This window comes from Dromaius novaehollandiae, chromosome 7, assembly GCF_036370855.1.
Source record: "Dromaius novaehollandiae isolate bDroNov1 chromosome 7, bDroNov1.hap1, whole genome shotgun sequence".
In the NCBI taxonomy this organism is placed as follows: Eukaryota; Metazoa; Chordata; class Aves; order Casuariiformes; family Dromaiidae; genus Dromaius; species Dromaius novaehollandiae.
Window position 1 is genome coordinate 22,764,826 of NC_088104.1, and position 27,647 is coordinate 22,792,472.

General features: G+C 39.4%; 2 protein-coding genes across 5 annotated transcripts in view; both read left to right on the plus strand.

The window, feature by feature from the left end:
- CERS6 (ceramide synthase 6) overlaps positions 1-17,898 on the plus strand; it is a 135,197-nt gene extending 117,299 nt beyond the window's left edge. Inside the window, exons 9-12 of one of the 4 annotated variants that reach the window (XM_026094003.2) lie at positions 8,957-9,113; positions 10,141-10,164; positions 10,877-10,960; positions 12,432-17,898. In XM_026094003.2, the coding sequence (XP_025949788.1) occupies positions 8,957-9,113; positions 10,141-10,164; positions 10,877-10,960; positions 12,432-12,593 (427 nt within the window). In that variant the 3' untranslated portion in view covers positions 12,594-17,898. The remainder of the gene's footprint in view (positions 1-8,956; positions 9,114-10,140; positions 10,165-10,876; positions 10,961-12,431) is intronic. The other 3 variants (XM_026094009.2, XM_026094017.2, XM_026094026.2) reach the window with 3 other exon arrangements.
- A 365-nt stretch (positions 17,899-18,263) lies between these two features.
- Positions 18,264-27,647, plus strand: part of G6PC2 (glucose-6-phosphatase catalytic subunit 2) — a 38,084-nt gene continuing 28,700 nt past the window's right edge. The window contains exon 1 of the mRNA XM_026093894.2: positions 18,264-27,204. The gene's annotated coding sequence lies outside the window, so the exon portion shown is untranslated. The remainder of the gene's footprint in view (positions 27,205-27,647) is intronic.

Sequence of the window (27,647 nt, forward strand, 5' to 3'; positions counted from 1 at the left end):
TATTGGCTGAAACAAAGCACAAACAAGGTTGTTTGTGGGTATCAGATATTGAAGGAATAAATTCTGATTTTGATTCCAGGTACTTGATTACTGATGTTATTCATGCTGTCAGTGAATGGACAATGTAGAGCTAACAACAAAAACTATCTAATGTGCTTATATTTCAGGCTATTTGTAGTTTCAGCAGGCAACTTATAACCAATCAGTTTACCAAGAGGATTTAATGAAAACTTTTTGGCAAACAATTTTTTATCTATAGTGTATTTGAAAAAATCATAGACTTTTTAATTATGGATTAAAAAGAAGGTTTAATTAACTAAGTCTCCGTAAATCTACTCTAAACCCTGGTCTTAGCTCTTCAGCAGCACATATATAGTGTTGTCATCCCATCTGTCTTTGACAAAACATTATCTGATCTTGTCCTTCATCGTGCCTGGTTATTCTATTTCCTCAGATTGTTTACAGCTCTTACAGCTCAGGGCTTTGAGTACTCTGTGAAGCAAAATGTACGTCTTTGGAGTGCTGGGTTAATACTCATCCAACTCTTTACAGAGAAGCTAGAAGAATTGGAAAGGTTACGTGTTGTTCACCTTTGCAAGTTTGCTATGTAAATAACAAGATGTGGCATTTGCTCAGTATTTCAGTTTTTAAGATTTTCATATGATCAAAACAGGAAGAATTATATGAAAAAGGATTTCACCAGACTTTCAAAGTCAATTCTTATCCTCCTCTTTAGTTTCTACAGACTGTTCCTTGTGGCTGTTATATTGCATTCTGTTGGTAAGGACAGGCTGTTCAGTCAGTGTTCTCACTTTCCTTCATTTATTATGAAAAATGTCCTTTCTAAAAGCTAAGATCTAGTTGAAAACAGGACACACAAAATTACTATGGCACTTTTTTTTTCTCAAAATTATTCCGAAGGGTGTAAATATCTCAAAGGAAGGGAAACAGCATTGGTGTTATTCCTGTGGCCAGACCTGTTAGCTGCTTTTAGATCAGCTCCTCAAGCCATGGTGACTGGAGAGTAAACGAGTATCGATGAACTGAGGTGGCTGTATTGAGGGCTGCTTCCACCGTGGTGGTCTGCTCCCTCTATAAGCTGCTTTTAATCAGGGAAAATTCTCTGAATCTTCTCTGAAGTTGCAGGGAGGATGGGAGGAAGAAAGAGACTGACCATGGGAATTTACAGTTTGACTGGTTTTTATCTAAAGGGAGAGGTAGGTGAGGAAAGTTTGACCCAAAATAGATTTTTTAAAGTATTATCCATTCTGTAAAAAGGAGAGCAGTTTTGATGTAGGAATACCACAAAGAGCCCATATAAGGACTGACACTCTAGGTGGCTGTAGCTAGTTTATATGCGAGCATTCTGCATGTTCTCATCCCCCTTTCTTTTAAAGGCTATATCTGCAGCACGGGGGCTTGCTGCTAATGAGATACAGTTTGTAATGCTGTAGAGTCAATACAACAGCTAAACAACAAAGGTGAACTACCATTTCCCTTTGACTGACCTTATAGAGGGGATCACAGTGCATCTTTGGAAGAGTAGAGGTGCTAGAAGGTTGCAGCTGCAGGAGGGTTTATCACACACTCCTGCTACGCTGGTTTTGGGGGAATGTTGTAGCACTGGTGGGGAAAACGCTTTCTGGTGTGGACACGCATGTTGAAGCACACATTGTTACTGTTCTAGTATGTTTATATTGGGAGTTTCCAGCCACTGCTGTATGTGGCATATAAAAATCATAGCTATAGAGAAAGATTGTAATATCATAGTTAACTTACCAGCCCGATAGAGTAAATGGCTTTTGAATACAGTGATCAATAGCCACGATGCAGCTAGGGTCACATTAGCAATCAGTTAGGAAGAGGTCATTAAAGCAGAACACCTTGAGAGAAATTCGGTCCCCAAGTAAGTGAGCGCATTTGGTTCTTTTTGTCAATGTTGCACCGTGGCAGAGTTTGATCCGTGAAAGACATGAAATTGGAAGTGATTATGTGGAAAACTGGATTAAACTGTGAACCATTTAAGGCTGATTTCCCAGACTTTGGCTTGGAGGAATTTCTTACAACACTGGTGGGGACACAGGTACGGTTGATTCAGTTCGTTTCTTTGTTTTTCCTCCTCGTCCACATCTTCCAGCATTTCTTCTCCAACTGGAGTGTAATCTTGAGTCATTTGTTTGAAAGATGACTCTTTAGCAGACACTGTGCCACCACACTTCCTTAGGCTGCATTATTTTTATGGATTTTAAAAATGTTTCTGTTATTCTAGGAGCAGATTCTCAGGACTAGACCAATTTATCCAAAAGTGTGGCACTTCTACTACTGATCACATGTAAGCCACCTGAAAGACATTGGTGGCCTGGCAGAGAGCTGGCTGCAGCTGTTCTGTGACATTTTACAGACTTCTGAACTAGTTCTATTTAGGTCCCACATTAGAGAAAGTTTGGGGAATCTCCTCCTGAGATGTCTGCCATGCTCTATAGCTAAATACAAGGCAGTGTGCCTTTCTAGAAGCATAAGAAAGAGACATTCCCTGAACACAGGTAGTGCACTTATTTTTAGTTGACAGAAAGAGGCATGGGGAAGGCTTTTTTGTCCTCTGATGCCCTGTTTTGCAAAGATTGGAAACTGACCTCCTATAGCTTACATCGAATGTCTTTCCTATTTAGACAATAATAGGAACCCCAGGCAGAAGGATCTTGATCTGTATTCTGTGTTGCTCATATAGAAGTTTTGTGTGTGCTTGGAGATTTGGAAGCATCATTCCTATCATAATGTAGCTTCTCTCTGCCTTCATGTTGTGATCAAAGGCCTTTGCCAGAACACATTACTGATGGAACATTTTGCTGAGTGTAGTTACATTCTGCTGGGGAATTTGAAATCTTGCTGTGTGCTAATGTCTATTGAAAGACTGTCCTGAGATTTGAGCTTGGATTGTGAAGGTGTCGCTGACCTTGTGTTCTTGTTTTTTTCTGTCACGACTGGAAATATTAATGTTCATACCAGTGACTGCAAAATCCATTAATAGGCAGGAGCTGTTGATGAGAAGAAATTGAGTGAACAGGAAAGAACAACTGAACCCAGAACAGTGACAGCTTGATCAGAATAGTTCCTTTTACAGTACATCAAACATGAATAATTTCCTGTCTGTTGTATCATTTTAGTTAAGTAATTGGAAATCCTATTGATCTACACAAGGATTAAAATAATGCAGTCTCAGCAGCAGGGCTATGATTTTTACAAAAAGGTATTGTCCATTACAGCAGCACCCAAATCTACAGCAGCTGAGCTTGTGTTAGCACCATGTCAGGAGCTGCAGGCCTCAGCTAGCTTATAAATCCTCTGATTTAGGGCTGGTATGGATGAATAGAACTCCACATGTTTCTAACCTCACCGATAAATCTGAAGTATGTTGACTTAACATTGTTCTGCATTTTGAATGTGTCAAACTGACTCAAGAGTTTATATCCTTTCTATTGCTGCACTTTGGAGAGATGTTTTATCAACTTACTGTCTAAAGAAAGAGGGTCATGAGCAGGACCAACACGGAACAACCGAGGAATTCCTCTGAGATGTTGTTGAAAGACCATCTTTCTCTCCTGCTCTGTTCTTCCTTCCCTGTTTCATTGATGCGCTGTAGGCGACTGGTCTGTCTGACTCTTCTCAGTGCACAGTGGATCTCTGCTGCTCCCCTCTCATTCACCATGCTCTGATTAGTAGCATAAATCCCACTTTGAGGCACTGAAAATCTAGGAGACAGCAAGATGTGAAAAGGGATCACTAAGCAAGAACCAAGAAGCATCTGTTCAGAGCAGAACAGCGATACAAAAGCAGTTGTAACAGCAGCTGGCTGAGCTACCACTCGAAAGAGAGGAATTGGCAGTGCAACCCTTCATGTACTGGGTTTGCTGTAATTAAATATTTAGTTGTGCTGCAGATTAAGGGCTCCAGGACATGTCAGTGCTGTAGACCAATGTTTCTTGAACTTGAAGACTACTTTTGCCCATTGTTTCATGCCCTCAGATAAAATGTTTGGCAACTTATTTTAGGTCTCACAGGCAGATATATCTGTCTGTTAGGCGACCTGTGTAAAGGTAACTTAGCATTATCATTGCCAGTAACTAAAGACAGCCTGGGATATGAAGTCCCGTTAGATTTCAGTCAAGGTCTAAATCCTGGAGATAGATTTTGACTGCTGATGAGCTGCAGCTGACTTATCATCATATGTCTGAGCAACAGGTGCACATATATGTGCTTTCACACTCCGCTCCCTCTTCAGTTATCCATGGCTCTTAGGGACTTTTTTCCCCCTCTCAGTTTTATGGGCTCTTTTATGCAAGTAGTCCATAGCATTCTATGAACAAGCTATTAAATTAAGTCTCCCAGCGTCTTTTTGAGACAGAAATACCAGTAGCTTGTGTCCATTTTTAATAGTGAATAAACTGTGTAAAGAAATTTGAAGATTTCTTAGATCACGTAATAAGTTAATAGAACAGCTAAATACAGAATCTAGGACTTTTTGCTCTTTGTTCCCAGGTCTTACTAGTTCTCATGTGTAATGAAGGATAAACTATCATGTTTTGAGAAGGAAATAAGCTCAATTTTTTTTTTTAAATAAAAGGAAAAATTCAAGGATGCTGAAAATAGTATACTGAACTGTTGGATTACTTGTACTAAATAAGGTCTGAATTTCAGTAGTGCCCACTTAGATGTAATTATCTATTTGCTGTGTAATGAATGCAATATTGAAAATGTCCCAGTCCAGCTGGCTATGGTATAATATAGCTTACTGTCATGAACTGTACACTAGTTAAAGGAGATAAAGACATTTATTCTGAAATTACGTAGACAAGCTGGTATCATGTTTTGCTGTCCTCTATTATACTATGAGACTGCTGGCTATTCCACTGTAGTAACAACATGCCTTTCTTTCAGCATGTTTCAAACACAGTATGTTGGCTACTGGGCAACACTACAGAAGTTAAGGCAACTTGCAGTAGCATTCATTTCAGCTGCACAGTTTCTGCTTCCTTTGGATGTGATAATAGTGCCCAGCATGGCGGTCGCCCTGCTATGCTTAATTCTGCAGAGTTTATCATGAATTTCCTGCCTGTCTGGAAGACCGCCTGCTTTTTCCACATGGCCTTTTTTCTCGCCTCCTTTCGTTCCTCTCAGGATCCTTTCAGAAACAAATGTAGCATGTTTTTGTCAATTCTCAAATAAATTTAAGTAAGTTTTTTACTCTTCCCGCCATCCATCTCTTTCTTTATCTCTCTTCCTTTATCTCCATTTTTTCACTCCATCCCATGTGCAAGACAAGCTTGCCAAGAACTAGTTTCTGTTATCTGAGACACTGGAGTTGTGCCCATTAAGTTGACCGGGGGGGGGGGGAGTGCAATCTTTTCTGAGTCAGTGTATGAGCCTGTTGCTGATAGCCTTCTGAGTACTGCTTCTCTGACTAGATAAGGAGTTAGATGGTAGAGAAAACCTGTGTTATTCTTGATACAATACAGGTGATTGTTTAGGAGCTGTGTAAAACATGTTAATTTTATTCTGAGTCTTCAATTACAGCAGTAGTACAGTAAGTACAGAATTACCTTTCTCAGTGGTTCATATATTGTGCCAGCACTCCTGAAAGTTTACCACAGATTTCTATAGGAGTAGATTGGATTTTAAGTGTTGAATTTGTTTTCTTCTGCCTCCATCAGCCACACTACTTAGCTCAAGGTGCTAAACTGAGAGCTTCATGCTTCCAGGTGTACAAAATACATCCCACTTGTGAGGTATTTAACAAGAGAAGAGGGGAAAAATACCTTCTATAACATTCTGTTCTTTTGCTCAGCTCTTAAAATTTTTCAGAGTTCCTTACAAATTGCTACGGTCCAGAGGGAACCTATTATCAAAAGTAGAAGCTAGTATTTTCTTCCAAATTGTGGAGATCTGAGAAATGCTGACCAAAGTTTTCAGAGAGGTAGAGCACTTACAGGTTAAAATAATTTATTTCTGTCAGATCAAATCCAGCTGTTTGAAGTCAGATAGCCAAGAATCAAAGTTTCCACCATTAATTTTGAAAAGCTGAGAGTTAATCACTGCAAAGCTTTGAAAAATTCCAGCAAATGTGTTTGCAAGATTTAAGTACCTGAACAAATTTTGAGAGTTTGAACGGAAGATTTATTTGCATTTTCATCCCATGGACACTTTCTCCTATGTGTATTCCACTTTCATGCTTCTTTTTCCAGTCTCTGTTATATGTGTAGTTGGTTAAAGTGCTTCAGTTGAATCCTTTCAAAAGTGGAATTTGTAGGAAAGTTGTCAAAGCTGCCTCCTTTCTTCCCTCCTCCTCTCCCTCCCACCCCACAGTCCCTGCAAGTGGCATCAGCACTGCCTGTATTCTGTCCCACTGACCATGTGATTTTCTTCTTTATAAGACTTTTAATATGAGAGAAACTTTCTCTCAGCATAAACCAGTTATGCGCTTTTCTGTAGTCCTCTGTATTTTCATTCAGCTTTTGCTCAGCCTGATGTGCTTGGACACTATAAGCATTAGCTCCTTCTCCACACCTAGCCTACATGTCGTGTCACTGACCCTCCTTAGCATTGCTGAGCAGTTAGTGCCATCTTTATGCGGCATTTTTTGAGATACTTAACGCAGAGTTCCAGTTCTGTCCTTAGTCTGTCAGACACAGCAGACTAGGAAGAGTTGTGCTTTTTTGATGAATGCTTATTTGCCGTATCTAATACACAGTAGATGACTCATTGGAGCAGTGAGATTGCTTTTGGAATCAGAAGCGTTCTGTTTGGCCTTGCTGTCTTCCTAATATTTTGGATTTTTGCAAGAACAGACCATCTGCATCTCTAATGCTGCTTTTATAACTTGACTCCAACAGAAGTCCCCAGGGATGAATTCGATCCAGTGAATCAAAATGTAAATAGAAACCTATCACTGCATTTACAGTTCTGGAGTGCCTAAGATAAAAGGCAATTGGATGTAGCAGTAGTAGCTTTACATACAGGAATTGCTGATTTAAAGTTTGAATTTGATATAGTAGTTAGAATTGAAATAACTTTCAGTGGAGTAAACAGGACTGGCTAAAGCTGTGTTTTGTTGTGCCCGCGAGTGTCCCCTTGAATTATAAACTGGGGTGTTACTGTGCTGTGTAGAGCCACCATTGGTAGAACAAATTGCATAAAGCTGAGATTGGAGAGTTTTAGCTGGTAGAAGCAATAATGTGAGGGTTTTTTTGCTTTAATAGAAAAATTGGTTCATTTTCTGATGTTCACGCCATAAACAGAAGACACTGTAAAAACACAGCTGTATAATAAGGTTATAAAGCATCCCCTTCTCACCAGAAGTTGGAAGAATTGTGAAGCAATCATGCAGTTTAGCATAAAAAAGCAAAACTAAAAAGGTAAGTATTTATTATGAAATGCCCTACAATGTTAAGGCCAGTCTGTCAGCTTATTAGAAATCATTGACTAATTTTTGACCATTGCTGTTTGTACACATAAATCATTACCATTGCAGGTTGTATCCTGAGTTTCCTGTATATGCATAAGCGTTATTAATATTACCTGAGCTACCCTTTCTGTTGCTGGAAAGGACTGTGGTAAGTGTGGCTGCTTAGTAAAAAGTTGCGCCCAGCATCTCTACTTTTTCAAACCTTGCTTGGGGGCTCAGCGCACCAAGAGCTGTGCCCGGAAGCCCGTGCAGGACCTTAGCTAGCTCGCTTTCCCCCAAACCGGGCCGGTGCTGTGGAGAGCTGAGCAGTTTGCTCGATTAAATGTGCCATCTAGTGGTTATGTGGTGATAATTGATTTTAAAAAGCGAACACAAAGCCAATGGACTGTTAAATTGATTTTTGCACCAGTGGGGAAAATGGATGGAAGTTCACAAATCCTCATATTTACTCCTTTTTTCCCCCCAAAGTAACAGGCTTTCATAAGTCACCATTTTTTTCTGAAAGTGCAATTGCTTTCTACTGTCTGTTGTCCACTCTCTGCTATCAGGCTGTTTGCTAAGGTCTAAATAGAAATCATCTTCTGTATTGGAATATTTGGGCAGAATAATTAATGCTGAGTTGACAAAGCTTCATAAACTATATTTTAAAGTCACTTTCAGTGCCTGTATCTGAAACTTGGATTTACAAAAAGTTGGTTCAGATATCCAGAACTGCCTTAATTCCCTTGACACCCAATCCCCTGCCACCAGTGCTTCCCTGATGTCTACCTTTCTTTCAGCTAAACTTCTGTCTTGTTTGTACTTAACTGGTATGTGATTTGGATCTTGTACACAAAGTGGCCACCAGAGGCAACCCTCTTCTGCTGCGCAGTAGCTTAGTGGTTAGCGTAGTCATCTAGGTTGTTCAAGAACCAGGCTTAAGTCTGCTTGATTTATTTTGATTTGGGATTCCTATTGGTGCTGTTATTTCCACTAAGTAAGAGTTTATGTTGTAACACTCAGCCAGAGCTCCCATTCATTCTCAGAAGACCCTCTGAGAAGTTGAATCCTATCAGGTGTATGCCATTGTTTCATGTATTGCTGAAATCCCACATTAATTGATCAGTCTTGGACTGTTTAAGTTCCACAGAACACATCAGTGGAGGAAGTGGAGATGACAAAGCCAAGGATGGAAGGAAGTAACCTTTATTATTAATGAGGCAAGGAGTTATTTGAGACAACCACCACCTGCCAACTTTAAAAAAGGAGAAATGCATACTGAGAATCTTTGTTTTCTGTATGTGATGTTTGTTAAGGACGTTGTTTATCTCTGGAGACATAGAATCATTTGTCACTCCTCTTCCACTGCAAGTTAGTCCCAGTCATTGTTGCTCTAAGAATCAAATTTATGCGTGGATCCCATCTAATCAAATATTTGTCATCTTGATTTAAAAAAGGTTCCTTTAGATTGTTGTTGACTTAAATAAAACATCATTTTTCTGTCCCTTTCTCCCCTAGGATATTAAACGCAACTTTGTTTGAACTATACGAAGCTCTGGGCAGTTTTCCTTTCTTGTGGGTCTTAAATATGCTGCTTATGGTTCTTCAAGTTCTGCACTGTTTTTGGTCTTATCTAATCATAAAGGCAGCCTACAAAGCTATTTCAAAGGGCAAGGTAAGACAGCACAGTTCTGTTTCATGTTTAACATTTTAACTTTTTCAGAATTAACAGAGGGTCATTGACTCTCTGGTTACTTGTTCTTTATAATTCATAACACATTGTTGAGGACACTTGTTATTATCTCTTCTTTCCCTTAATGGAAACTCTTTTCCCCTCCTTCTGATAAATATCAAATAAATTAACGTGTTCTTTTTAGTGATTGTATTTATATATACTTCCACACTTCCTTTTTATAATCTGATGCACTGAAGCCAATAACAATTAGGGAGGAAAAAAAATAAAAGAGGAAGCAAATTGGTTTCTGTGGGCTGCTAGTTCTGTTATTTTTCTTTATATTGGTTGTTAGAAAAGTGTTCATTTCCCAGCTAATAGAGATAGTAATAATAATAATACATATTAAAACTTTACTGTCTTTGTTAGTGGCAAAATTATGGATCGCAACCTCCTCTGGTCTTTAGTATTAATGAGGCTCTGCAAAGGGCTACGTACTCGCTTTCCAGGAATCCCACAGCAAGACCAGTTGGGATAACATTTAATATCTTGCTGCCATTGTTATAGTTAAAAGGGAGCTGTAACTCACAGAAATGCTAACCCCAGTACACTTTCTGTGCAGGTACTGCACTCAAATTTAGATGATCAGAATTGCATTTCTAGACCTAATAATACGATGTACAAGAAGCTATTTTTCCCCCAAATGGTAGAGCACATAATTAGATATTTTGGATATATGACCACCCAGAAGTGAATGGGATTATTTCTGCAAGTAACTGCGTTCTAAGAATGTATTTGAGGACTTAGCCTGCTGCTGGACTGAGCACAGAATCTGCCACTCACTCACTGTGTATGAAAGACAATGCAGCTGTGAACTGTGTTTTGCCTGGAAGCCACACTTCTTTTCTTGTCTGCTTTGGCAATTACTAGTCTCAGCTGTCCTGTTTGAATTAAACCAGTGGCTTCAAAGAGCATTACGTATTCTCTCTTACTCTGCTTGTTTGTCCCTCTCCTTGTGCTGTGCTGGAAGGCTGGGAAGTGGAACCCTTTGCATGTAAGTTCCTTTAAATTCACTATGCAAAAGATTTATTCTGTGCAATACTAATTTTTTTTCTTTTGCAGTTTCTGCAGTTATTTATATCCTATGTTTATGTTTCTATCCAATGTTTATGTTTAAGGAAGGCTATCTTTAAAGCTTGTTTTTACTTCCTGTTTATGCATTATCTAATACTATTCAAATCCACTCTTATCTGTAGTATCTGGGTACTGTTATGTTACAACCATTTTTATACGTGGTACGTTGCTGCATTTTAAAAAGAAGAGAGCTAATCACATCCTAAACAAAAGGGTATGCAGTGTAAAATCTTCTTTTGATTGTTTGACAGCAGAAGACTTGGCCCTGTAATCTAATATACTAGGAGAGTTTAAGATAATGCAGAACCGCTAGATCATTTACTCTGCCCTTACATGTGTCATAGGCGCTCAGTACCCCTTGCTGGGCCCATTAACTTTTGTGTGATGAAAAAGTAACTCTAAGTGTATCACTAGCTCCCCAACAGCTTTAATATAAAAGTCCCTTTATATAAAGGAGACTGAAATAATGTTAGTTGGAGCAGTGTTAAGTATAGAATCAAATTTCTGACCTCAGCTGAAGTCCAATTTCATCAGTGTCAGAACTGCAGGCTTGCTAGATATTGGCATTAAAAACTGTACTTACTAGCAGGTATATGGAAACTGTGTGATTCTTTTTTTTCTTTATTCCAAAGAGAGTAGTGTCAACTGGACTTGACTGCAAGGATGGTGGCAGCACAGGGAGCCTCAAAGGCAAAGGGCCATTTCTGAGGCAAGAGGTAGGGGGCAGAATTGTCACGAGGGCTTTCTAGAGTAGAGAAGGATTACCATAAGCAAAAAATACATATAGTGACATTTCCTCTTCTTTAATTGTTTTGATTTCTATAGGGAAAAGGCTTGCCAGATGTTTTACCCCCGTTATTTATCCCCATTCACTATGATTCAGTCAATTGTAATTGCCGGGTGTGGTAACCTGCAGAGCATGGATAGATTCTGAAAGGGTAGAAAGTTCAATTATAGAAAGAAGGATAGAAAAAGCACAGAAAGAATTGTCTTTCAAGCTGCATATAACTTGGACTTCAGACCTGTTCCTTTTAGTGCTTTTACCAGTCATGGAGGTTTTCAAGACCAGGTTGGATAAAGCCTTGAATAGCCTTGCCTGATCTCTTAGCTGACCCTGCTTTGAACAGGAGGTCGGGCTATATACCTCCTGCAGACTCTGCCAACCTGAATTATCCTATGATCCTAAACGTCGGCAATGCTGCTGTTACCTCCCTCCGAAAAACATCCCCGATAAATAAGGCAGGGAGAGCTTTTTCTTTACAAGATTTTCTTTTGTTTTGCCCTTGTCTTGCTCTCCTTGCTCCACCTGTCTTTGGCTTCCCCACATTTGTATTCATTTGGGGTGCACCTGACTGAACAGAGTAGAGAGAATTCGCTTCAGGAGGTCTGAAGGGATGTAATGCCCAACTCTCAAACTTCACGATCTTCACCTACGAATTTCAAAGAGTTACAAAGAAGGGGAGAGGACTCCTTAATCTAAAGAACACAATTACCCAGTAAATGGGTATAAACTGGCAGGAATGAAGTTTAGCTGGAAATAGGGACAGGACTGGATTATGGTCAGTGTTCCCATGCACCACCCTCACTGTCAGAGGTCAGAGACTGGAGTTATCTGGTACGACAAGTTGCACACAGGGCAGTACTCACATCTACCCATACCCCCAGCCCTGTTCCATGGGAAACACAGCCTCTAGGGAATGAGAGGGGGGAGGAAGTTAGTGCAAGTATTTTATATTTATCTTGACATTATCAGGTCTTAGAGAAGCACCCCAAAGGAAGCACAGGAATCCCTGCACCAGATATTAGTCTCCATAAGTATTAAAGATACAGGAAATAAATTTATAGTACAAGGGTAGAGGGAGGGGTACTAGACTGAACTAGGGAACTCGGATTGTTTCCTTTAGTCTGTGCCCAATCCTTTGCCTTAACCCTGAGCTTTCACTTGAATGTACTAACCTTTGCTGCACCGGTGCAAAGTTCTCACCTTGTCTTGGCACACAGAGTTTGCATGTATAGGCATCCATGTTTGAAATGAGTCTAGGCAGGCAAGGGCAGAGAAGTATGCCAGAGCCGAGACTGCTTTCAAAGCTCCATTTGAAAAAAGCTTGAGTTCTCTGATTCTGTCTGAAGCAAAAAGGTGTTCCCTTAAATAGCCCACTGCTTGTTTTTGTTTCTCAAATTCTACAGGTAGCAAAGGATAACCTAAGTGATGTTGAGTCAAGCTCAGATGAGGAAGAAACAGGACCTCGTTCAAAGACCCCACACAGCACTATCACCGCTAATGGGACTGGCGGTGCCAACGGGACAAATGGGTATCTTACTGGTGGCACTTGCTCAGAGGAGCATTAATCCTTGAGTTCAATCATGAGATGAACAGAGTGAACTGTTTGCTACTGGAAGTAAATTATAAGTTGTGAATGCCATTTCTTCATATATCACAGCATCAGAAAAAGTTAGGAGTATCAAAGCATTCTGATAACGCACTGCCATATTCCCTGTTTGTGAATGAAGATGACACACCATTCTGTATTAGTAGGCGCATGCTGTATGTGTATGTAATTGACACAATGGGAGCGGTATTTTCATTTTTACTGTCTTTGAAAAATTATTTATTTTGTACACTTTCTGGGAACTTCTGGACAAAAGGGAATATCCTTACTCAAACTTTAACTCTTTGGATTCTCAGTGGTAGGGAGCATCATGCTCAGATCTCTTCTGTCCATCCCTGTTGCTTTCGCTGAGTCTGCTATAAGTAATAGTTGCCTGGTTTGTTACTTACAGTAAGATAGAACATAGCTTTACAGATTCTAGCTCGCTTCAGATATTTTTGCTATCTTTGTGTTTAAAGTGCTGGTTTTGAAATTGCCTGACAAATCACAGTGGCTGTTTCTTCAACCTAAAGTTTTAAAACACTGGATTGCTATTTTAAATAGTAGCTAATGTGGTCAATTAGCAATTGAAAGAAAGAAAACCAGTGGTAATTGTGGGATATTATTTTAGCATAATTTAAAATTCAGAATTGGTGGTTAATTGCATTAGAAGTAGACTCGATTAGTTGTGCAAATACCCAAATGCACAATAATTTATGTCAACAGTTAGGATAAACTCTTACTCATATTATTTTTGCCTTGCAATTTTTGACTTCTGCAGATTTCAGCTTTTTGCACAGATTCTGTGTTGAAAGATGTTTGGTCAGTTGTACCATTGTGAATCCAGAACTCACTCCTGAAACTGTTCTTGCAAATTCAGAAGGATGAGAGCAGGAATATAATGGAAAAAAAACAGCAGATGAAAAGTCATTGCTTCCTTGGATACAGCTCAGTCTGGGTATTGTTCTTACAATTATTGCCACTTTTTTGGTAGGCTGAAGAGAGGATAGAAGGCAGAAGATATTATACATTGCTAGAAGAAGTTTATTTTAAATGCATGAAAACTTGAGCAGAAATTACTTAACATAAGCTTTGAAGGCTCAGCAGTATTTTATCACCTCTAGAAATAAAGTTAAGGGTGGTCATAAAATAATTTTGCTCTCCTGTTCTAGCCAAGGTTTATGAACTGTGTTCCCAAAGGAGACAAAGTAACACCCAAAATAAACATCTCTTTTTAACATTATATATACACTTCTTCCAGTTTTTAGAACAAAATTTGATGTTGTATTGCTAAGAATCATACAACTCTTGCAAAACACACTTCTGTGATTATTTTAGCATCAGTGCCAGAAGTAGGAGAGGTTCCTGGACAACAGACTCTATGCAACCTACTCTTCAACAGTATTGTGTATGTGCACACAGAACCAATGTGCTTATAGACCAAAGACACACACGTGTGTGCGCACACACACACTCTTATGTATTTTTTATATATATGATATATATATGTACATGTTTTTACATACATACATATATATATATATATATATATTAAAAAAAAAAAAAGAAGGAACAAACCAGGAAAAAATTGTAGCGTGTCTCCTATGTACAAAGGAATTGGAGTGCCATGTTCAGTTGGGATGCTACGCCGGGAAATATTTCTGATTCCTTATACCTATGCAAATAGCAAAATATGTATGGTTTCTGATGCCATAAAACATGTTTAAAGGTTCTATGTATACAGATTGTACTGAAGAAAGGTGTGTTGTCACTTCTTTCTTTTGAAAAACTGAGATTTGTTCTATTCTATTGGTGGCTCTTGAAAACTTCTGAAACCTTTATTACTCATAGGGAGCCTTGTGTGTTAGCCAGAAATGTGCTGAAAATAAAGGCAGAATGTCATAAATCCAAATAGCACCTCCACTTAGTGGAGGATAAAGATAAGAAAAATGAGAACTTGTAAACCATGAAAAAAAGCTGGGAGTTTTACTACTGTATGTTCATATGTATAACCCACAGAGCATCTTTTGAAATATCCAGCTGCCATCTTTGTAATTCATCAGTTGCATAGGTTATATGTCCATGAGTATATTTGAGGGAATGGGAGAGTCTTACTTAGATCTCCTTCTTCCGCAGAAGTTTCTCTGCCTCTGATTTTTCTCATCTGTCTGCTGTGCCTCTGATTTTATACAGGTTATCTGCAGAGCATGAAATGTGAAATAGAGTGATTGCTATCGAAAGTATCCCATCCACAGTATTTGAACTGGCTTTTGTTTAATAATTACTGTCAAGATGATACTGAGATTTTAAAACAAGACCATCTTGGGATATATTGGGTAAACATAGTAACTTCTGAAATCTGACCTGTTAAGATGGCCATTGAGAATAGCAGTTTAAACACTCCTTTTCCATGATGTTGATTACTACCTCCACTGGAGCATTTCCCTTATGCAAAGTTAGTTACAAAAATATGATGTCCAGGAATGAGCTGTGATATTTTGAAATGTCCCAAAATTCTGAATGCTGATGAAACATTTTATCTTGCCCTGAGGGCAGAATGCTGCTCTAAATTATCAGCGTACATCCATGGTACGGTAGCTTCTTTGATATTGGTGTAGAAAGTAATTCCCTTTAAGGATGCCTGTGCAAGGGAGGAGGCTTTGGCCTCTGTTGGTTCTCTGCAGCTGTGCTGTGTGTACTGTTGATTCAGCCAGCCAGGGTTGGCATCCCTGAGCTGACCCACCAGCTCTTCGTGTACTCACATTGTTAAATAATGCAACTTGGATTGAAACTCTTCCGCTGAGGTTTAAATTAAGTTGCATTTGTGATGCACTGAAGCATGTACGCAGCTACCATGGTTCATCTACTCTCAGTAACCTGCTAATCTCCTGTAACCTAGGCATGTCCCCGAGTCCTTTCTTAACAGCCTGAAATAAGCTTAATATAGGCATGTCTGGAAAATAGGAAAGATGAAACACTCATCTGAGACATTTGTGCAAATGGGATAAGAATAAGGAAACATTTTCACTAAACTTCACGAATAATAACAACTAAACTTTCAAGCTGCAATTTTTTATAGAAATGAAAAATTAACTCAAATTTTTATATCTTTGGTGGGAAGACCCAAATGCTTTAGTGATCATACTTGGCAGTGTGTTTTGATTCATTGCTTTAACCAATGGATGTCAAAACTTTGGCTCCATCTTTCACTCCTCAGAGAGAATGCAATGCAGTGCTTTTCTTCTTAATTTGAATTTGTTTGCTTCTCTGTTGAAAAGCTTTGCAAAGTGCTTTTGGAGGCCATTAAGTATTTAGAGGATAGTTGCACATATTCCAGAAAATTTATTGAAGTGATTTGCACAGCTCATGGTAAATATGAGGTCTTAAAAGGTTCTGTATATTCGTACCTTTTGTAGAATTGTCATTTTAGTCATTTTAGAAATGAGGCTTTGTATTCTATAACCTATTTGTTTTCAGCTTCTATGCTCCCTTTTTATAGTATAGTACAAGACACAGTGGTTGAGATGTTGAAGTAGCAAAAAGAAGAAAGACTTTAGACTGTAGAGTTTATTAGTAAAGAGTAAGAATGTCTTCTATCTCTAGCCAGCCCAGAATATAGTAAAGTAAGTTTCAGATCTGCTTTTATTTACTGTTTTCCATATTGACATGCATTGTACCAAAAGAAAAATCTGTGGCTTCTTTTTCTTCATAAAAAGCTAAAAAACATTGCAGAAAATGGTAGAAATATCTGATCAAACAACAAGGGTGGACTTTGGAATCATTTGGATCTTGATCAATGTTAAGTAGTGCCAGTTCTAAAATACCAAAGTGTCCCATGCTGTTTCCTTGTTGCCATTTTGTAGTTTTTTCCTGTGTATTATTTGTTTAATGATTCCAACAGAATCGGAGCAGGTGTTGCAGCTTCCTTCTGGAAGCCTTCAGATGCTCTTGTTTCAGCCTGTGAACATTCTGTACAAACACCAATGCCCTGTCCTTTTCTGAGACCCAACAACGTGCACTAAAGTTTTGCTTGCATTGAAGTGATTTGTGTCTTAAATCTGTATCCATCTGAGTGAAAATCCCTTTCTGATTCTAAACGGGACACAACGGCAAAAGCAGTTACCCTGCAGCAGGTGTCAGTGGTAATCAACAGGAGCTGATTTAGACCCTGCACGTTTCACACAGACTGTTCTGGTAGGAAGCCTGATGCCGGTTTCATTCTTCTCATTATTACAGCCCTCTGTATTCTCAGAGAAACATAGGCTGTCGCTGGTTTTCTACAGTTGACGCTTTGGTATTTTTTTAATCTATTTGCTACAACTCATTTTTTTATGTCTCCCTATTGTCTACTTCTTGTGACATTTGTGCGAGAGGAGCTATTGAATACTTTTTACCCTTCCTGTAATGTAGACCCTATGAGGCCTAACTTCAGTGTTCTGCAAACTTTAAACCATAAAGCAAAACCAGTTTGTATTACTTACGTTTTGACTGGTTTTCATTTGGAACAGGGACCTAATGGGAACTTCAGTAAGACAAACTTACTCTCTTTTTAATTTTCTTTTTTAAAAAACACTGGTGGAAGTTTGGAAAAGTGGCATACGTGTATAGCCTTTAAAATGTAAGGATTTCTGACTGTAGTTGCAATGAAAACACAGTGTTTGAGTGTGTCTGTACAGAATTCTCGGTTTTTTAAATTGCTTTCAATTCAAAAATGGAGGAAATACTATGAAACGGTATTTTGGAGCCATGTCAATGATCACCCATGTCAAACTAAAGACCAGAATGATAGTGTTACGGGACCTAAAATGATCTGTGGAACAAAACACATTTTATGACTTCTCTTGAGCTTCAACCTCCTGCAGTCCCAGGATTTAACTTGCGTACACGAGCTCTCATACCATACCATGCATGTTGATTACCCGCTGCGGATCAGGGTGAGACAGATGACACCATTTCACCTGTGTTTTCATGAAAATCCTTTGCTTGAGCAACTCTTTCAGAAATACAGTGATGTGTTAGAGCTCCACTGTTGCAAACACAGTGATGTGCTAGCTAGCTAGGAGTGCTTTCATGTATAGCTGTTGTGTACAACTTTGGGAGTTATTTTGTGTTTAACTTGGGTTGGTTTTTTGGGAGTTTTTTGTTTGTTTTGTTTTGTTTTGGAAAATAATTACTCTTCATGGAATCTCTGGAACCAGTCAGTATTATGGAATCTCTGGAACCAATCAGTATTGTGGGCTATTTTAACTTGGAGACACTTTCATAATAAACATAAGTATTAGGAACGTAGTGTCATCTTCTGTTTTCTGTAAAATGCAAACATAGTACTTTCCTTCATTTTAGCTCAAAAGATAGTTATCCAGCCTGCAAACTCCAGCGTTTTTAGAGCAGATCCTTGTTTGTCTTTGAGTCTGTCATTGTGGTGGTTTCTGGTACTTCTTGTACAAGACAGTTTCTGACAGTAGATGTTAGAAGGACAAGTTCTCTCTATACAAATTAAAAATAAAAAAGACATTTTGCCAAGATTTCAAAAGTAAAATTTTGCGTGTTATTTTTTCTGAATGTCCAGCTTGTGCCACTTCAGAAAGATCTCAGAGTTTCAGAATTTCTTAAAAATAGATATTCAGATGTTTCAGGCTAGGCTATCAGTCACCAACTCCTAGCAACTTCTGAAAATAAGAGAAGGGCCACTGTTGTACAGTGGTTCTCCTCAAAAAACCTGCAGCTGTTGACTTTGCCAAGGAAACTGCATCCAGGGGTTGCACTGGTGAAACCTTTTAGAATTCTACCGTTACAGAGTACACCAGTTCTGCTTACTTACTTATGATAGGATTCTGTACTTTTTCACTACTGTTAAAAGCAAAAGCGGTAAAGGTTTTCTTCCTAACCAAGTAGCTCTCTGTGTGTAGCAGTGCACTGAGCTGGAATTGCTTCCATACACTCAACTAAAGTAGAGCCTACAAAATACTGTTGTCAGGCAGCCTTTGGTGCAGCATTAAAAGATTATGAGAAATTATTCAAATGACAGGATGCGTAAAAACATCCTCACAACTTTAGCAGAATGTGGAGGCAACAGTTCTCAAAACATAGGTATCGGTTGTGCAGGAATTTCTATACATCAACAGGTGTTTTGCCTCTGGAAGAGAAGTAATCCTGGGGATTTGCATTGTAATTTAAGAACTAATTACTGTAGTTAATATATCTCCATGATAACATATAGAGGTAATCCTGTGGTGCCTTTAATACGGCATTTGAATTCTTGTTTATTTAAGAGATTTATCAAGAGATTTAATTGTGAGAATTTGTCCATTTGTATTTTTAATGTCTTTTGCTTCCTCTTCCACATTATACCCCTCTACTTATACAGCACAAGGGAGAGGCCGTGTGTACAGAAAGTGGCTCAGGATAATGTGAAAAAGAGCAGAAATTCCTTGCCATACTGCCTTTAAGTCTGTAAAAGTCCATCTGTACAGGAAACTGGTTCTCAGGTGAAGAAAACAGATGGTCTGTGTTCCTTTAGAAGAACTGAGGGCTGGCGGCTGCCCACAGCGAATGCTATTTGTGTGACCAGCGGAGTCTCCTGCAGTGCAGAAGGTGAGTGGAAAGGATCCAAATGTGAAGCTGTGTTGGATGGGCACGTTGCAGCACGCCTTGGTAGCTGCTATGATGGACAGAGCCTGGGAGCTTGCGGAGGGATTGCCGCTCCACGTTAGGCTCTGCTAGTGTGGGTTTGCTGTTTCCCTAATTTATGCTGGGCTTTTTTTGTCCTCTTCCTGCCCAGTTCTGCAGGATACTATTCTTGCCCCTTGGCAGATTTCACACTGTCTACCCTTGTCAGTGGATTTTTTTCCTAAACAGATTTCACAGAATAGGGTGCCAATTTGTGCTCAGGTGTAGAGGAGTCCAGAATGATTTTAATGTGATCATTGTAGGTTGTTTTCCATGCAGTTCCCGTGTTTATTTTAACTGGGAATTTTAAAATGTGAACACACTCAATATTGAAAAATATAAGAAATAGCAAATGAACGTTAGTATGAGTCGTAAGTATGAAGCCAGAAAGCACTTTGGGCTAGCTTACATATTCACATTTCTCACCAATTACTGCACTTCCCTCTGGACTGAAAAAACTGTGGATCACACCTGTGTGAAAAGTGATTGCTAATTAGTTGTCCATTAGTTTCCATACTCCAAGACCTATTTGTGCAAGGCAAATATAGGTTAATTTGCTTTATGGAAATCAAATTATTTTACTTATATTCTTCATTAACACTGGAGCCTTAAGATTGTGCCCTGTGAAGCTTGGCTACATATCACGGAGGAAGAGGTTGAGCATTTTGAAGATGGCTGGGTTTTCCTCTGGGCATCTCCCTGGCTGACAGACAGTTGCTGCCATGGTGCCTTAGGGGAGGCACAGGGTCTGCTCCGTGCAGAGGGAGCAAAGCCTGCAAGTGAGGGTGGCAGGGGGAGGTAGCCCATGTCTCTTGCAGTGCCTCTCTCTTGTGAGCTGTTAATCAGTCCTAAAGAAAGAACCTGCGGAACCAAGGCTCATTTGAAAAAAAAGCTGTGAAAACCCTTTTTGGAACCAGTAGAAGAAAAGTACTGAAAGATTGCTGTGGAGAGGAGGCTTCATGACTTCATGAAATTCGCAGCTAATGCTAACGTATGAGGGGCTACAGATCACTACAGAAAACAGACTGCAGGTAGCCTTAAGAAGATTAGGTACATTGGCAAAATAACCTGAGATTCAGCCCTGAGCTAATGTATTCTGTAGCAGAGGAACCTACAGACACAGAGACAGTGGGAGGAAGAAATTGAAAAGCAATAATGACAAAAAAGACTTGGGATAGTAGAAACAGCAAATTGGGCTTGAGCTTGCAATATTGGATGCTGAGGAAAAAAAGTTGGTGCAATTTTTGAGGCAATACAAAGTTATGTCATAGAGCAGGGAGGTGACAATCTTCTCTGTACAGCTTGAGTTGGTGCTGTTCATAATACTTCTCTTCTGAGTAGCCTCCTTAATTCAAAGTTAGCAGAGCAGCATCATGAAACTAATTAATACATTTTTAAAAAGATAAAGCTCTCAATGCAGTGTTTCCTATCAACAAAACCAGTATTACAGGCTTCTCAGGATAGTCTCAGTGGAGATGGGGAGACGCTGTGGAAATGCAATCACACAAATACTGCACTGTTAGACCAAAGGCTTAATACATCATTCATGTAACCAAGCCGGAACTGCAGAGTAAGGGACAGTTTCTACAGGCTGCCATCTAAAATACATGCATGTCTATTGACTGTATAGATAATATTCAAATCTCCACCTTGATATACGTAAAAGGGCTTTGGTTTTAGTAATTGTACCAGAGGATAGTCAGTAACAAACCAGCATGCTGATGATTTAAATCTTTTGGGTTTTGGAAGTCAGGAATCACTAATAGATATAGAGCTTGTCAAGACCTAGGAGTAAGACTAGCAGTCACACCTGAAGGTTACTTCTGTCTGGGAAACAAGATCTGCTTGGAGTATCTGTACTCCCAAGTGTGTTGCAGGCAGTGTCAGTAGTGAGTCCTTATGAGGTGGTCCTGACTTGGTGCCCAAACAAATGACACACCTGCCCCAGGCTAAGCTCTTTAAATTTCCCGGTGTTCACAAAGGGGAATTGGCTCATGTGTCCTGGGATTTTTCAGGAAGATGCATTAAAATGATTTCAAGCTGCAACTGAAAAAGGGGGTTAGTTGTCAATTCTCACCTTGGATTCTGTCCCTCTCTGTTACACAGCTGTAGCACTTCACACACTTGACTGTTGTTCAGTGAAGGGTTCAGTCCTGCTATCCCCATTCTCCACAAATAAATCTTAGGAAAGCCGTTAATTTTGGAATAGTCAGTGACTGGTCTCCTGCTATGTCCGGTTCACTCTTGAAAAAGTACATCAGTGCTACATACATTTCTAGGCTTCCTCCTGTTCAAATCATTGGACCATATTCTAAACCTTCTTATGCATCTGCAGTGCTAAGTGAATGTACAGTGTTCTCCATGTACGAGTCCTCCTGCTGGTATCTAATGGGTTTGGTTTTACAGTTGGCTCTCCTCCTAGATTCCCACAATAAGAAAAAAACAATCAGGGAGGAAGAAGGGTCGTGTCAATTTGGGGAGAAAGATAAGGAAGGCAAAGGCTGAGGGAGAGGATCTGGCTTTGCCAGATTTTCTTATGCTGATCTTCCACTGCTGCAGTGGGAACTGAGTTTAGTATCAAAACATTGGTTTTGGTGGGCGCAGAACAGGAGGTTAGCTTGGTATCCTGGATAAAATGTTAGTAAGTACTGTTCAAGCCCTCTCTATTTACTCAGTGTTTGTTTTGTTCTCTTTACAGAGGATAAAGGAGCTTGCAAATGTTTCATTTTTATATATTAAAAGACACAAATTTTAAAACTCATTACTCTCAGCATGTTGTTTTTACAGACATCTTCTTTTATTTGGGTTAAGAAATACGACTCTCCAGATACCATTTAAAATTGTTCCATTCAGTGAACATCCATTTCATGATCAGTGACTGATGTTTTTGGTCTAGAAATAAGTGACTTGTTGATCCACGTCACTATTGCCTATTCCATTTATCACTGAAATACAGCAGAATCCCTTTCTGTCGAAAAATGAATGAAACCTGATGTGCCAAACTAACATTTTGTTATTGGTAGATAATTATTCATGTTCTAGCAAAATAGTTGTCTAGAAATGGAGCAAATGATTGCAAACAGTTTTTGTCTTCCAGTAAAGGCAACTTTGTTCAATGGCAGTTCCTAACAGAGGTTTTGTTCTATAATCCAGTATGTCTACATGTCCGATTTTAAAAAACAGAGTTTCAGTCTAGATTAATTTCAGGCCAATTGAGAACTTGCTCTGAAGTATTTGGTTCAAGTTCTGCCTATGGTCTGGCCCAGTCATCTTTCTGGATTTTTTTTCAACAAAATAAAATGACAAACAGGGCATATTTTGCTCTAAATGACATCAGAATTCTTCCTCCTGGAACTGAGTATGCTCACCAAGCAGGTTATCCAAGATATGTTTATAGACTCCTGAACTCAACAGGGAAGCTGAACCTGAGGATTAGTCTCTCAGGAATGAGATGAATACTCTCATTTCATGATCTCTTTACAGACTTCTTAAGGCTGTGCCTAAGTTGTATTTTTGCCCTCTTAATTCAAACAACGGGAATGCCATAGTTCCATACAGTGGGATGTTCCAGTGAAATAGTCTGCCTGTGATACGTGTTTTCTTCAATGACTACTGTGAAAGCAGAGTTGAGGCAATTTTTGAGCACAGCTTGTCAGACAATATATCATGTGGTGGGGGGGTCGGAAAAAATATGCTTATTTTGTTGCCAACTTTGAATTTTTTTAGCTATTTTGTTGCTAACTGAATTTTTTTAGCTCACTCTAAAGCCCAGCTATTTTAACAATCCTGCCACTTGCCAGACTTTGTTACATGTGTACTGAAAGTGCACACCTTGATGAGTGAAGGAGAGCAAGTCTTCAGTCATTCTAAATATCAGGTTGTTGTAATTTTGGAACCTGACTTCAGACACTCGTGTTTAAAATATCTTAGTTCTACAGTGTGTCCCAGCAGGCCACTGGAGTCATTCATACAACCCATGTACTTTATAGGCCACTGGTTCAAGCTCTAAATATGTAAAGGTATAAAGAAGCAATGGGAGAGAAGACACCCAAGATATTTCCTTAGTAGAGGTCTATAAGAGTTGGCATGCCTTTCAGACATTATCTGTGGGTTAGAAACCTTTTCTTACAATATCTTAAAGGATATAAATGATGTAATAATCTTTTTTGTAGCTCAAAGGAAGATAATGGAATTAAGAACTTTTTAATCAGATGTCAATACCCCATCGGAAGAAGATGAGAAACTAGCATAATGTGCAGGGGGGGAAACCAGCACAGCATGAAAGGAAGTCAATCTACTTAGAAACGCAACAGGAAAAAATACATGTATTCATATCACATTAACTAGCAGAATAATGCTGTACCTAAGCTGTGTGTTGTGCTAGGCCTCTTTCTGCAGGGCTCTGTCCATAGAAGACACCAGTGTCCACAGGAGACCTCCCTAATGTGCAGTGGAGTGGAGAGGCGGAAGCAAGGGTAAGGCTTGCGTGTGTTTTTCAGTTTGTTGTCTATGCTGCATCTTCCTCTTTAGAAGCAGGCTTTATTGCTATAGAATAAACACACTTAAAGCAAATGTTTTATGCATAGCTTCTTCAGCCCTGAGTTTGCAAAGTCTTTGGTGATGCTTTTAGAGGGATTGGTTAAGTGCAGAGATCTGTGTAACGCTTGAGTGTTTGCAGGGTTCCAGCCCTCAAACGTCATTTCAGTTTTGACTTCCAAATGAAATTGCTTAGGTGTGACACAAAAAGAACCACTAGCTTTTAATCTCTGAAAAGGGCAATACAAAATTAAGCATTACAAGATGGTTTAGTATTGTAGTTGGTATGTGTTAGAACAGCATGACCAACTTATATTAGCGCTATAGTTCAATAATTAGATGAGAAGACAGGTACTTTTTAAAGTTACTTGCTGGCAACAAATATTTACACTCCTAAATTAATACCATCTCCTAGACACCTGAAAAACATCATTCTACCTCTGATATTTTTAAAGACTTTCCAATGTGAGGTCCTCTCTTTAGGACTAATCTAGAGGGCTTTCTATACAGATTCACAGATTTCAGTTTGACCTGAGATTCAGTTCAACTACTGATGAGTTACGAGGACAAAAGGCACCAATACAAAAGTGTTACTCTGTACATATTTTAATCATGAAGCCTTTTCTATGCCACAGAAGTAGCCTTTTCTTTCAAAAAACAAATCAGAGTTTTCTTAAATTTGAAACTTAAGTCTTCCAATCTACAATCTGTTAGCATAAATGAAAATTTCAAAACATGTATTAAAAATAGATGAGATTTGCTTTATCTGCCTATTACTGGAAGGCGACTTTCTCCAGCTCCAGTTCAGTGAGCTATCTAAGCATGTGTCTAACCTCCTGCCTATTTAGCAGTAATATAGACACATTTAAGATGCTTTGATGTCACTGAATGTTTAAACTGGATCATTTGTTGCATGGCTGAGACACAAAATAGAGTTGATGTTCTTCTTTCTTGAAATCTTGTGCTCTGCAGCAGCCTCCATAGAAGTAGGACCAGATTTGACCACCTGTGTAGACTAATTGATTCAACTGTGGGCTCCGCTCATGATGAGTGATGAAGCACCAGAATTGTGGCTCTTAATCCCAGTAAGTAGGAGATTTCCAGGGGAAACAGATGCCCTTCTTGCTGAAATTCCCAGTATATCTGCCTGTGCCCACTGGGATTATTTGCAGTTAAGCCTCAATTATGGTAGTCTGTGTGCTATTCCTGCAACTCATCTAAGAATCCAGCGCAAACCAAGATGAGAGTTTGGCCATGGATATCTAAGCAAGTGACCAGATATCTGTCATAAGGAATAAAACTGAGAGGAATTGCAGAGCTGTTTGTTACGTCTTTAAAAGCATCAGGCAGGAAATGCTACTGCGATGCAGGAGATAGGCAGCCTCCCTTGTGTGGGACAGGTTTGCACACCAGCTGTAAACCCACTCCTGAATTGATAAGGACTAGCTATCTGATGGATTTAAAGTCTCTTCAGAAATACTAATGCCCCAGAACTGCTGCATAATGACAAATTTGAACCTGGCTGGGAAACCAAGGCTGGTACTTTGCCAGTGCTCCATTCAGAGGTAGAGAAGTACTATGCAGCTTATTTTTGCATGTTCCAAGATGACTAAGTAAGGCTCCCCTACAACTGCATGACTGTAGTATTTCTTGCTATATTTAGGCAACATTTTGCACTCCCCTTGTGAAAAAAATCAACCTGAGATTCAGAGGTGAAATGTGATCCTTACTTAAAATTGAATCAGCTCTCTCCTGTATCAGCCTGTTTAACAACTCTCTGCCCCATCTGGGCCCCTTTAAAGACAACCTCCCCTCTTACCTCCCAATAGTAATCATTTTAATTACTGTTGCTCTCTGAAAGTGTCTTTAAAATAGCTGCTACCAGAAGGGCATCCTGTTTTGTAGCCATTTTTGCCCAGTCTCTCATCTGATTTTACTTTAAACTTATTTCAACCAAAATGCTTAGCTGTATTGTCATTTTGATAGGTGGTTTCTCACTGAACAATCTCAGAGTGGAATCAGTGCCCAAAGTCATTACTATATGGGGCAACCTAGTCCATACACCAACTCCAGAAAATGATTTCCACTCTGTGCTAAGCCATTCTGCTGGTTTGAATGGACTCCCTGAATTTCATCTACAGTGTAGAAACTTCTCTTGTCTTTGAGTCTGTAGATAATGCCATCGCCACAGTAACTGAGGTACTTCATTCAAAAGTCCTTTCTAGCAAGGGCAGACTTGCCTGTGTTTGCAGGCAATTGTAGTATTTGTGACCGTGACTTTTGGAGTCCTTTAAGATTTAAGAGAGCAGAGATCTGTTCATAAATTAGGGTTCCTTTTCTCCATTTGTGCTATATTCGCTCCCTTTTCTTCTTTCTTGAACCTGTTCTCTTTCTTTATATTCTGAATTTCCTGTTTTGCACCAAACAATATAGTTGAGAAATGACAGTTGAGGGAAGGTTCAGCAGGAGCAGCTGAGGAAAGGAAACCAACTTGCTCAGGTAAATTGCATGTGCACTGACTGCAAACTCGAGTCATTGTGACGCATCAGCAGAGCACTTCAAGCAGAAGTGGTGCCTCCTCCAACACAGCCCCAAACCCACTGTGAGAGTTATGGGCTAACCTGAGAGGGGGCTGGAGCCTAAAATGAGAGAGAGCTGCTGCAAAGTTGCAGATGACAGTGTTCAGGATTGTGTAACAGAAGAAGTTTTTCTCAGGACTTTCCTTTTGAAATGTAATTTTATCAGATGGCTCATCTGTCTTTGTAAACAGTGCAGGAAAATACAAGCCAGTAAGTCATGTTGGTACTGGTGACTAGTGTTAAACTGATCATTGTAAATTGATCTTTTATCTCCATTGTCTTTCCATTAATGGGGCTGTGTCAGAGATGTATTCAGACAAGCAAGTTTTTCTCGTTAGCTTTAGTCACTAGGTTAGGTATTAGTTATCGCTTGATTTTCTTTTAACATGTGAAGCAGCATTTACTTGAAGGTGTTGGTGCTTTAATTTAGACAGCTGGTACCCCACCCACAAAGTCATCCCACTGTTACTGCTACCTTTTCCTCACTTAGCCAAAAAGTTCATGTGTGGTGTCTGGTCTCAATTGCCTCGAGTCCTTTATAATAATTACTGTCAGTGTAAAGTAGGTGTAACATGCTTCTAAATCAGAACAGTAATGATGTATATGTGTAGCTGGTATTCATTCAACAGACCAATTTCACTGCCAAGCCAGTTATTCCAGCGGAAGACCTGGTGCACAAGATAGAGGATACCGAAGAACTGAGCCCGTGATTCAGTACCCAGCGCAAAAGAATCTCTAGAGGCAAGTCAGTAAAAGAGCAAGTTTCTACTTACGGTGTTATCCATGAAGCAGTCACAAAACAAATAGGTGAGTCTCTAGCAATTAACATTGTTCAACATGCTGTGACTCAAGGGGAGGGAAATCAGATCAACAGTAATTGAATCTCCTTTCAATTCATGATTTTAGGGCATATCCACTTTAAGATACATATATGGGCCTATAAAAAAATAGCATGCACTTGTATGATTAAAAGCCATTTTTAGCATAGTCTGTCTCGTCAGTCTCTGTAACAACTTTTGAATCCATTACTCAACCCAAGTTTGGAGAGGGGATTGTGTTGCAGCTCTCTGTTTTAGAGCTTACTGGAAATCAGCAGTCGGGCAAAGGAGGGAAGCACAAACCCATGCTCTGCACTAAAGGAAGGGTAAGCAGAATGCAGTCATTATGCTACTGTTTTAGCAGCAGCCAACCAGCCGATAACCAAGCCCAGCTCAGCACTGGTGCTGGCTCTCATCCATTGGGGGAATCAT